This window comes from Phoxinus phoxinus (assembly GCF_949152265.1).
Source record: "Phoxinus phoxinus genome assembly, chromosome: 17".
NCBI classification, from domain to species: domain Eukaryota; kingdom Metazoa; phylum Chordata; class Actinopteri; order Cypriniformes; family Leuciscidae; genus Phoxinus; species Phoxinus phoxinus.
This window is the reverse complement of record NC_136892.1, coordinates 25198109-25210432: the sequence shown is the minus strand read 5'-3', so window position 1 is coordinate 25210432 and position 12324 is coordinate 25198109. Positions and strand designations below refer to the sequence as shown.

General features: G+C 36.7%; 1 protein-coding gene across 5 annotated transcripts; it reads left to right on the top strand.

Annotated features, from left to right (window-relative positions):
- Window positions 1-27: 27 nt before the first annotated feature.
- odf2a (outer dense fiber of sperm tails 2a) lies at window positions 28-11907 on the top strand. Of its 5 annotated transcripts, none has more exons than XM_079587275.1 (19): window positions 28-528; window positions 1240-1359; window positions 1511-1615; window positions 1773-1946; window positions 3274-3461; window positions 3540-3651; window positions 3807-3938; window positions 4055-4129; window positions 4211-4282; window positions 5667-5783; window positions 5950-6135; window positions 6921-7030; window positions 7153-7288; window positions 7443-7553; window positions 8359-8622; window positions 9761-9861; window positions 10141-10303; window positions 10402-10527; window positions 10602-11806. In XM_079587275.1, the coding sequence occupies exons 1-19, from the start codon at window positions 526-528 to the stop codon at window positions 10773-10775; spliced, it is 2469 nt and encodes an 822-aa protein (XP_079443401.1). In that variant the 5' UTR covers window positions 28-525; the 3' UTR covers window positions 10776-11806. The 5 variants fall into 5 exon arrangements, with proteins under 5 accessions (XP_079443401.1, XP_079443397.1, XP_079443400.1 ...); XM_079587271.1 differs by having other exon boundaries at window positions 63-528; window positions 3540-3678; window positions 10602-11907; XM_079587274.1 differs by having other exon boundaries at window positions 394-528; window positions 1773-1925; window positions 3540-3678.
- The last annotated feature ends 417 nt before the right edge of the window (window positions 11908-12324 follow it).

Here is a 12324-nt window from a genome sequence, read left to right as displayed (position 1 = left end):
TAATTATTTCCCATTTCTATTTTCAGCGCTTTTATTTTGAAAGCCAACTCTTCACAGACATCAGGCTACTTCTCGTTTTCTCATTTTGCTGTAGCTGTAAGCTCTCCAGCGTCGGTTTATTAACGGACATTTAAACAAAATAAGAGATAGCACTTTTAAGACATGTTCATTGTTTATTGTCTGGTCGACATTCGGCAAAGATTATCACGGGAATGATATTGGTATCCTTGTTGTCATCCTACCTTGACAACAACTGTAGCGCTTGGGCCTTTGTTAGGCTTGGTTTCTAGGGACACCGTTGCTATAGACAGCGTACTAACGTAACGTTAAGCAAGGTCAGGCAATTTTCTCCAATCACGATCACGCACCGGCAACGAAATATTTTGAATCAGCCAATCAAATGAAAGACCGATTACCCACCGGAAAATGGGTTTGAGACTCTGGGATGACAAGAAAACTGAAGTAGTTCGCAACTATTTTTATGTACATTTACCCATATCGTCGTTTGAATGTTTGTAATTTCGCATGGTAAGATCGTTTGCAAATAAATACGTTTTCACTTCATGCTTTAACGACTATGTAATTGTAGACATCTTCAAACTATAACGTTAACGTTACGTTACTTCTCTTGGTTTATGGACAATTCTCCAGCTGTTTTCTGTTTTTTTCATGATTTAAACTTCATTTCTGTGTCGCTGTCTTTGTTTATATGTTGTGTGAAAGCTATCTTCTGCTTCCTAGCAGGTATATTGCCTGTCAGCTTGTAGCTCAGTGTTCTCTTTGGCGTTCATTCACTTCTGAATCCATTGATGGTGCTAACGTTATATGGTTATGTACACTTGCATATCTTGAATTTGTTGTTACCTTTACATTAAGCCAGATGTCAGTCATGATTGTAAGAGTGTCTGTTGTGGTAGTCTCAGTTTACCTCTGATAGTCTTGAGTACTACTAAACTCTGAAACATGACCTGAAGATGTGTGACCAGTAAAATTATACTTTAGCCATGTGTTCCCAATCCACAAACAAAGACCTGATGAATATTATATATATATATATGTTTTTATTTAATATTACATGCATTTTTAAGAATACATATTACGTGCAGCCTCTTAAATAATAGCTATATGATCAAATGGCTAGTATATTAATAATTATAACAGTGCTTTTCATGCAAATGGTTAGTTGATCTGATGTGCAGGATTGTATGTTGCCTTATTGTTATTATCTTTTTTATGCAGAAAAAAGCAACGAGAACCCGCTCCTCTTCCCCACCTCTGCACGTGCATGTGAACGAGACCACACCTGTGCATGTGCATGTGAAGAAGAGCACAAAATGCAGCCCTACCAAGACAGCCCAGGTATAGCATCATCTTGTAGCCTGTGCATTGAAACCCATCCTTATAATACCCTTGAATTTATAGTAACCTATCATAAAACCAAAAAGTTGTGCAGCTTCACTTTTATTTAATTTCAAAGTTCCATGAGACTTGTATGTCTTTATTGTTCCAGGTTAAGACAAAAAGTGGCTTGCATCCTACCGCTAAGGTAAAGACGAGGGTCCCGTGGATCCCACCTGGCAAGGCCTCAACAAGAGAGACCTCATATAAGTGGGAGGTCAGTCAAACATTACAGATACATTCCCATTTGTGCTTGTGCACAATTCATTTATAATCTTTCACACTGCGGTGTCTTTTATATATCTTAAAATATCTTTTACGGAAGAAAAACATTTTCTGTATTTCAGATGTTTTAATGTTTATGTATGTTTTAGGGACAGACTCATCGTCTGGAGATAACGCCTCCACAGGAACCTGAACACTCCCAGTCTCCTCTCCGAATAGAAGATCTCTCCACTGATGAGGAAGAGGCACTGCATGGACGCATCAATCAGTACGAGAGGAAGATCGACAGCCTGATGACAGAGGTCAGCTCTCTGAAAAATGAGGTGAGAAAAGAGAGATTGGAGAAATGGATAATTTCTCTGTCATTCTTTTCTTTTGGGGAGAAATATTTTACTTTATATAGTGGGAAATATGTATTAATTTATAAACGCATTATTATCTGTACTACTGTACAGTTTGGGGGTTGGTAAGATTTTGTAATGTTTTTGAAAGAAGTTTCTAATGCCAGCCATGGCTGCATTTATTTGTTCAGAAATACAGTAAATACGATACTATTGTGTATTAAAATAACAGTTTTATATTTTTACATTTTATTCATGTGATGGCAAAGCGGAATTTTCAGCATCATTACTTCAGTCTTCAGTGTCACATGATCCTTCAGAAATCATTCTAATATGCTTTGGTGCTCAAGTCAAGATACATTTTCTGTTGTTATTTTTGTGGAAACTGTGATACTTTTTTCTAGATACTTTGGTGAATAGAAAGTTCAAAAGAAGTGAATTTATTTAAAATACAAATCTTTTGTAACATCATAAGTGTCTTTCACTTTTTTATCAATTTAATGCGCCCTTGCTGAATATAAGTATTAATTTCTTTCAAAAAAATCTTGACCTCTTACCCCAAACTATTTATTGGTTGTGTGTGTATACGCACATGCACATAATTGATTAATATTAACAGTTAGAGGCAGGGTAGGTGATTTGTTCCAGAATTTTTTGGGTTATGCTGGTTGATAATCTCGTCACATCCTGATAGCAATCACTAAGTTAAGTGGTCTAAATGTATTTATATGTCAGCTATATGTGGAAGGCATAGGACCATCAAATGTTCGTCTTATCATTATATTCGGTCCGAATGATACAATGTCCTACCTGCCTGTTAACTTATTGTATTTCTATACTTCCACTCACCCTGCTTGCACAGACATTACACGTCATAAGCGCGTTTTATTTTATGCAGAATTAGTCTCAGAGCACCGCAACCGAAACAGTTCCTCCTGAACCAAAATAATAAGCTTATGCTGCGTTCACGCCATAACTACTGTAATTTGGAAGAGATAGAAACCCATGACGTTATACTCTGAGGTGTTTGTGATTGTGACTCGAATTAAGTTGTTTGTTCATTATTATTGTAATGTTATGTGTTGAGACATGAGGTAGTTTAACGGCGCCTCTCGTGACGCTTTTGTTTGCTCCCTGCTGTACTCATGTGATTTTGAGGAGGCGTGGTTTTAGAGAGCGCACTGAAGGCAGGGTGGGATCTTTCAAAGCTAGCTCGCTATTGCTAGCCTCTCCGAAAATGACCCACCCCACCTTTAATTTGTTACACATGTGAACAAATAAAAGCAAATGGGGATGTTTGTGTTTGCAGGTTGAGCTTCGTAAGAAGGAGCAGCTGCTAGAGCGTCAGTCAGAGAGGTTGAGCGCATCACAGCGTGTCATTGCTGAGCAGGAGGAGGAGCTCGCAGAGGTCGCCCGGGAGCTGGAGGCCACAGAGCAGGAGAACTCCCGCCTACGGGAGTCCATGGGGAAGATGCTAGTGGAGAATGATTTTGGGAGGTATGATGAAAACATTGACGTTATAAATTACATATAACTAAATTTCAAATATAATTTGAACCATTTCTTCTTTTCAAGACTAGAGAGGGACAGTATGCAGCTAGACAAAGATGTTCTACTCAGAAAGCTGCTGGAAGCAGAGATGGACAGCAGTGCAGCCGCCAAGCAGGTGTCGGCTCTCCGTGAAACGGTCAGCCATGTGTCCAGGAGTGTGAGCGTGAGCAAAATACACCTTTCAGAACAGTTCTGGGTGGATTTTTCTCCACAGAACTTTTGAAACATGTTGTACGGTATCATGTACAATATCAGATATGCTTTAAAAATATTTTTTATATATGTGTACAGGAGAAAAAGATGTCAGGATCAGACTCATCACTCTTGGCCCGACAGAAAGAGCTCTTGCTTCAGAAGCTGGAGACTTTTGAGATCACTAACAGAGCCCTCAGACATCTTCTGAGAGAGCAACATAGTCGAGAGGTACTGCTTTGCCTCTAACCAATAAATTCAAAGTATATTATTATTAGACAATTACATTTCACTGTACTAAAAACCGTAAAGATTAATAACCTTTTTTACTACTTGTTTTGTAAAAGATGGACTCACTAAGACTCTTGGAGCAGAAAGACGAGCTTCTGAAAAGACTTTCTGATGTGGAAGAAGACAATTCGGTTTGTGTTGCGTTTGCATAAAGTATGCTGCGCTATTTTTGATTTCTACGTTTTAACGCTGAACTCCTTTCTGTCTTCCAGCGTATTCTTGTAAAGCTTCAAGACAAAGAGAGAGAGGTTGACCAGCTCACTTCATTGTTAGAGAGTGAAAAGGTAAACTATAGGGCTGCACAACGGCTTGCGATAACTGCTTGAATTTAATACCCAAAAAGATAACAAAAAGTCCAAGTTTTGGATCACAGAGAGTAAACTGGACACATGACTGTTACATACATGTGACGTGCTTAATGTCATTAAATGCAATAAGCAAAGTACTCGTACGCACAGAACGCCAGCTGTCGGAGAGTGCGTATTCTCGAATTCTGTTCCTTTCCGCAGCTTATATGGCCAAATACACACAAAATTATGTCAAAATGCCCATCTTGGTGAGAATTCACATAAACACGGGGTGCTTCTCAATATCCCTCCTCGTCTCCTCACTCCTCCGTCCTCCATCCTATGACCCGGAAACCGATCGAGCTCAGCCATCTTGAAGGACATCTCAATTCTCTAATTGCACCGCGAGGAGGCGAGGATCGAGGTGTGAGGAGGCTTCCAGAGGAGCTATGAGCGAGGATACACAGGTGTATCCTATGCGGAAGTGTTTTATTGACTTAACGTGACGCACGTGTAAATTCTCCTCCCCCTTCACATCGGTCACAATAATTTTATAGCTATATAATTTTATTGCAGTTTATATAAACCACACGTCACATATTTCAACAGGGTATCTTGCTTTATTATTATTTATTATTAATTTCTTAAATAACCAAACTTCAACAACATAAGGGCAGATCTTTTTAACGCTGCTGATGACGTTGTAAAGTGACGCTCGAGTCATCAAGTATTCCAATGTATAAAAAAAGCTTTCATTCGATTCCTCCGTCCTCATTTCCTTTCCTTGCAGCCTTCCACTGCGTCCTCCAGGGGGTGGAGCTGAGACGCGAGGAAAGGAAGCGAGGAAAGGAAACGAGGATGCACAAATAAGAATTGAGAAGCACCCACAGTCAGTTATGTCTTAAGTGGACTAAACGGTTGAGAAAGAAAGCGCGCTTGTAACAATATATTGGATAAGTGACAGCAGCCTAATAAACCATCTTCCCTCTGTGTGCTTAATGTTAATCAAACAGCAAAAGACAAATAGGAATTCACTCACTGCTCTTGACTGAATAACTTTTGTAGCTTTTAATAAGAATCAGTGTATTTAATTAATTTAAAATTTTATAATTTTATTTTTACATTTGATTATTCAATTTATGTTATTAAATAAATCTAATGTAGGCCTACCCGAAATCCTAAAGCCCTGTTGTAAAAAGCCCTAAAGTTGTAGTGATGCTTTCTTCTCACAAAAAGAATGTGAAGCATGTATGTTGGTTTTCAGTTTTTAAATTAAATATTTTATTAATGTCGTGCAACCCTAGTAAAAAATATTTTTTAGAATGTTTTAGACATGAGACTGTCATTTATTTGAGCCCTTATAATTTTCCCATTGTAACAGGAGAGTGCAAAGACCACCAGTGAACTGTCCAAAGTCTTGGAGTCCACCCGAGCCCATCTGCAGGGTCAACTGCGCAATAAAGAGGGAGAGAATAACCGCCTTAATGTTCAGATCAGGGTAATGCATATGCATCATTAGTATTCAAGCAACATCTACCTCTATCTTATTTAATAGTGTTTATTCTACAAGACATGTCTAGACGATTTCAGATATTGTTTATATCATTCAAATATTGTCTTCATATATAATAAAATGAATGATATATAAAATCCATTTGGTTCAGAATCTAGAGCGATCCATCAGTCAGCAGCAGGGGGAGGTAGATCACCTGCAGAATCAGTTGCGAGACCTCAGGCAGCAAGCAGAGGCTGATAAGGAGGGCCTGAAGAAAGCGACGCGGGCTCAGAAACAGCGGGCCCAGCGCAGTGAAGACACTGTTGGACAGCTCAGCGCCCAGCTCATGGAGATAGTGAGTGGAATGAGCTCAATGTTTATACTGCTTGCAGGTTTTTAAAATTACAGTTTGCTGTGATAAATGTTTCAAACAATAGGATGATGCTAAAAAAAAATCAACTCTGGTTAATTTGTCACTCTGGAAATGGAAGGTTTACAATGTACAAACGTTTAGGGTAAAAAATTAGTTTTTTAAGAAATATACTTTTCTTTTCTTTTTTTGCAAGTACCGGTATTTACTTATTCATTTTGATGTTTTTGAATGTAAAAACCAAGCCGAACGTCATAAGTTGACCTGAAAAAAGCCAGTTCAAGACCCCTTTAAATGAATCAAGAGTGAAATATATAATGGTATAAAATATTTATTTCAAATAAATGCTGTTCTTTCGAACTTTCTATTATTAAAAAAAAAATCTTGAAAAACATGTATCATGGTTTCCACAAAAATATGAATCCGCTATTTTTAACATTGACAATACAAAATGTTTTCTTGAGCAAATCAGCATATTAGAATGATTTATGAAGGATCATGTGACACTGAAGACTGGAGTAATGATGCTGAAAATTCAGCTTTGCCATCACAGGAATAAACTATATTTACTAAAATAGTTATATTAAATTGTAATAGTATTTCTCAATATTACTGGTTTTACTGTATTTTTGATCAAATAAATGCATCCTTGGTGAGCAAAAGAGACTTTAAAAAAAATAATAAAGTCTCACTGACTCCAAACTTTTGAAATCTAGTGTAGATTTTGTCTCGTATAATATAATAATATAAAATAATTAATCTTTTCACAGGAAGCACAGTTGTCGGATGCTGTGTCAGCCGCAGAGAACTGGAGCAGTCGCCACGCAAAAGAGATGAAGGATAAAGCACAGCTAGAGATGGAGTTCGCATTGTTAAACAGGTCAGCAGGGATTTGTGTCCCTTGTATGATTATACAAATCCTAATTCTAAATAATTGTAAATAATGAAAAATATGTAAAAAGCCTCCCAGAAAGCCATGTAAACCATTCTTGTGTCTTTTAGCCGTATTACAGACCTGACGGAACAGTTACATGGGCAGGAAGAGAAAGCCCGAACTGAGAGAGAAGGACTCTTAGATCGCCTTCATGAGCTCAATAACGGGAGCACTACTGTACGCCTGGAGAACCAGAGCCTTAAGGTTTGTCCATTTGCAGACATACTGTACAAATCTCCAATTTGTTCTTTTTTCAGTGAATTGCCAATTTATTCATAATCTCTCAGGTGCCCTCGTGCCTTTATAATAAATATGACGAATGAATACAGATGAAAGCTGAATTGCTGTGCTTGTGCAGGCCACTTCGTCTGCCTTGGAAGAGAAGTTGTCATTGTCCCAGTCTGAGGTCCAGCAGGTCAAAGTTTCCGTGAAACAGTATGAGAGCTTGGTGGACAGCTATAAAGCCCAGGTGTGATCCTCAAATTCTAACTCATTGATTAAGATTATGAATTTATGGTACTACATTACCAGTCAAATGTTTGGAAAAATTAAGATTTTTTTTTTTTTTTCATGTTTTAAAAAGAAATCTCTTACCAAGGCTGCATTTATTTGATAAAAAAAAAATACAGTAATATTGTGAAATATTACAATTTAAAACTATTTTCTATTTTAATATATTTTAAAATGTAATTTATTCCTGTGATGGCAAAGCTAAATTTGTAGCATCATTACTCCAGTCTTCAGTGTCACATGATCCTTCCGAAATCATTCTAATATGCTTGTTTGCTCAGAAAACATCTATTATTATTTAATGTTCAAAAAATATTGAATGCTTAATTTTGTGGAAACCATGGTAAAAAAAGTTAAAGATAAGAGTTAAAAAAGGAAAATGAATAAATTAATGTTTTTTTTAACAAGGATGCATTAAATTGATCAAAAGTGACAGAAGATTTCTATTTCAAATAAATGCTGTTCTTTTAAACTTTCTAATCATCAAAAAATATGGGGGGGGGGGGATTTGGTTTACACAAAAATATTAAATTATAATAATAATGTAACACCAAATGATCATATTAGAATGATTTCTGAAGAGTCATGTGACCCTTATGATTGAAGTAATGCAACCGAAAATTCAGCTTTGTCTTTACAAGAATAAAGTACATTTTCAAACATATTAAAATTTAAACCGGTAAATTGTAAATGTCTTCAGATATCCAAAATAAATTCAGGTATCCATCTATAAACTCTGCCCTGTTTTTTTATTCTATTCATAGGTTCAGAAGACCCGTGCCGAAGCAGACGAGTACTCTGCACGCCTGCAGGTGGCTGAAAGTGAAGCTCAGACTGTAAGAGACGAGCTAGACCAGGAGATCCAGCAGGTCAGGAAGCAGCTTCACGGTCGTCTGGCGGAACTGGAGCCACTTCCTGAAACTCTGAGACATGCCGAACTCCAGTTGCAGGAAGCTCACGAGAAAGAACGCTTGCAGGAGAGAAGAAACGTTGAGCTCAGCACCTCCCTCGCAGAGCTTCGCATCAAGGTGTGTTGTTCGACTTAAGTCCTTGAAAGTAGTTTGCATTTTGATATTAAAAACACGGTCAGTTAATTTAGAAAAAAAAAACACTGGAAGAACAGAAAAAGCTACAAAAGTTCTTCATGGTATCGACAACACTACTATGAGATGTAACGTGTAAAGTATACACATTAAGTTTACACATTAATATTTGAGTTACTTTTTTTTTTTTTTACTCATGCATTTTACATGCATTTATTCTCTCTCTTTGCCATGACATTGACATGACATGTACACTCATGCGTGCGTGGGAACAGATAAAAAATATAAAAGTAACAACACATAACTTTCAATAAAAATAATTGTACAGTAGGTAACATAAGCAGTAGCCTAATCTTTCAAAAATAGATCTTTTGTATGGAATGCATACCTCCAGCGAATATATTCTAAGTGGTCAGAATATAATATTCTAAATGTTTTTTTTTTTAAAAGCCTATGTTGTTGAATGCATTACTGCATTAAACACTGGCAAACCATGAAAGGCCTGAAGGAGAATGAGCCTCAGCAAGGTGAGAAAAAGTAGCGCAAACGTAACAATACGTTAAAAGTATCTAGTAATTGGTTACTTTGTAGAGAGTAACGCAATATTGTCACGCATTACTTTTAAAAAGTAACTTCCCTCAACACTGCATGTGACTGCTTAAATTTACCATATCAATGGCTATTCAGCAACTTGGCAGGGCTGTTGTTTCTTATTTAATATGCAAATAGGGAAGTCATTCCTCACAGAGGCTGTAAAATTTACATACAGAAGTACTAAGTACAGTAGCAGGAAGAGCCCGTTTGATACTAAAAGGTGGAAAGGAAGGAAAAGGGTGGAAAATTATTGTGTATAGCTAAATTATGAAGTTTCTGTTGCAAGAAACCTTGACCAACATAAGTGGGGCAAAATGAGTTCCTTCGAAAGGGTACAATATGGTCAGTTTTAAAAAAAATTAAGGTTTCATTTTGGTGTTTTGGGTTATTGTTTTGTTTTTCGATAAAAAAATAAGTAATAGCAAAAAAAAACTGTAAAAGAATTGTATTTTTTGTGACCTTCATTAGTACATAAATTATGTTTTTTTTTGTTGATAGAATGTTATGTTTTCTGGTGGATTGTGTGTAGGCGGAGCAACAGGGAAGTCTGGCAGAGATGTTGAGACACAAGAACATGTTGTTACTGGAGGAAAACAAGCAGCTTCAGCACAAAGCAGAGAGCCTTGAACGGTCTGTCACTTCGTCCTTTTATCCCTCGTTAAATCTGTCAGTTATTTGAAAGTATTTTAATTTCTTAAAGGTATAGTTCTGTCAACATTTACTCATGTCGTTCAAAAACTATGACTTTCTTTAGTTCCAATGTTTGGTTCCCAACATTTTTAAAACGTCTTCTTTTACGCTCCAAAGAAGAAAGTCATACAGGTTTGGATTTGAACGACGTGAGGGTGAGGAAATGATGACACAATTTTAAATTTTCCTTTAACATGCTCTATCCCATGTTGTCAACAGGAAGCTAGAGGAGGCTAGCTCACAAAATCGAGACCTCATCCAGGTGATTTCAAAACGTGAAGAGACTATTCACAGCAACCAGGTGCGTCTGGAAGAAAAGTCTCGGGAGTGCAGTATTCTGACTCGACAGCTGGAGGAGGCCCTGGACGATGCTCGTCGGCAGGTCTGGCTCCAACTGCCATGAACTCATGGATTCAATCATCTGTTTTCATCTTGCAAAGCTTTTGAATGCTTCATTGAGTATTCCCTGTTGATTGTCAGGTTACCCAGACCAGGGAGCGAGCAGTCTCTAAAGAGCGTGTTACTCAGTCCAAAATTGTCGACCTAGAGACTCAACTGAGCCGAACAAAAACAGAACTGAACCAGTTACAACGAGCCAAAGAGGAGGTCAGTGAAATTTCCCCGTTTGTGAATTTCTTTCAAATATTTTGTTGTCAAAACATCCATGAACTTCCTCACAGGCTGAACGGAGATACCAGAGTCGTTTACAAGACGTCAAGGACAGACTGGAGCAGTCCGACAGCACAAACCGTAGCCTCCAGAACTATGTCCAGTTCCTCAAATCTTCTTACGTCAATGTGTTTGGAGATCCTGCTCTCACTGGCTCCTCGTTCCGCACGCCTTCACCAATCTGAAAACTCTTTCAGAAATCTTTTAAGACATGTATTAGTCTACTTGTCACAACTGATGACCTCTTGACTTTGCTGTGCTTTGTACTTTACTCTTAAAAGGCTTATTTATGTGACATGGTCATTCTGGTGAGTTCGTTCTCTTTAGTATTACATAACCATTCTAGAAGGAGAAGAGTGGTCTTATAGGCACATTCTTATCTCGTCTCATTTTGCCCCGTCTCAAGGTGGTCGTTATGCGATAAACAGACCTCAAGCTATTATTATCTTCATGCATAACTCTTCTTCCTTAATTTACACGGCAATAAGGAAGGCTTTACTGCATTTACAGTAATATGGCTATTGTCGATTTAGTCTTCTTTGATCTTTTTTACTTTCATCTGGTTATAATACATACAATTTGCTTTTTGGTTGTAGAATCTGATTTGACCATCTGTACTATCTAATTGCTTTCATCTTAAATAATATCAGTATCTACAGTATGATGATGGTTGTGAGAGGCACAGTACTTAATCATAATCTCTTATATTTATAAAATCCCATTTAAAACGTCATGATCACCTGCTCATATCTGAATTTACTTAGTACTTGAATTGGTTTAAGAGACAAAATGACAACAAACTCAGGATTTATCGTTTTATTTTTTTTAGCCAAAGTTTTTGTTTACTATAGCAGGTTCATTATGTGAATCTTTCTATATAATAACAATGTAGAAAGCATCTTTCGAGTCAAGATGTATGTTAAATTGTTGTCTTCCTTAGGCTGAGAGCATAGAATTCCAGTAATAAAATGTTTATTGGTGCTATACGTTTTTACATTACTGTAATGATCCATCATTTTTTTTTTTAAGTCATACTTGCACTTTTTTGTATTTTTGTTTTATTTAACTGATGTACCATCGTGTAAAAATAACCAAACCGTAATGTTTGTGCTTGTATGAAATGCAATGGTATGTATTTTTTAATTGGTAACAATATTGTATATACATATCAAGTGTATTACACTGTACTGGCGTGTATAAAGTCTTTTGAAAGATGTTATGTGCTTTATTAACCCACTTTGTGTGATTGAAGAACTGATTCAATTGCAACCAAATCAAAATATAATGCTTTGTTTCTCCATGTAATCCCCAATGTCCAAATATGTTTCAGTCCAAATTATTAGTTTTATGTGTATGGAAGTAAATTAATGACAAATGTTTTTGAAAGAAAAGGCCTGTTGAATTGCACTACTTGAAAAAAAATATGCATTGAATTAACCATTCTTGCATTTTAATGCATTGTAATTTTAGGACTTTTAGGAATAATTTTTTATTGGCTCAAATTCAACATGGTTGAATATTTAAGCTGTGAATATTTCAATTCAAACACATTTTCATTATTAAAAATTCAATAATCCATATTCACCTTTCATATTTCACTTCCAAAATATTCAAACTGTTTAAAAATACAACTTGTAATATTCAACAGGCAATTTTCGCTCCATTTTATTTCCCTTCACAAATTCAGTGGTTCAAATTCGACAGTAAATTCAACATTGACATCCAGAAACTGCA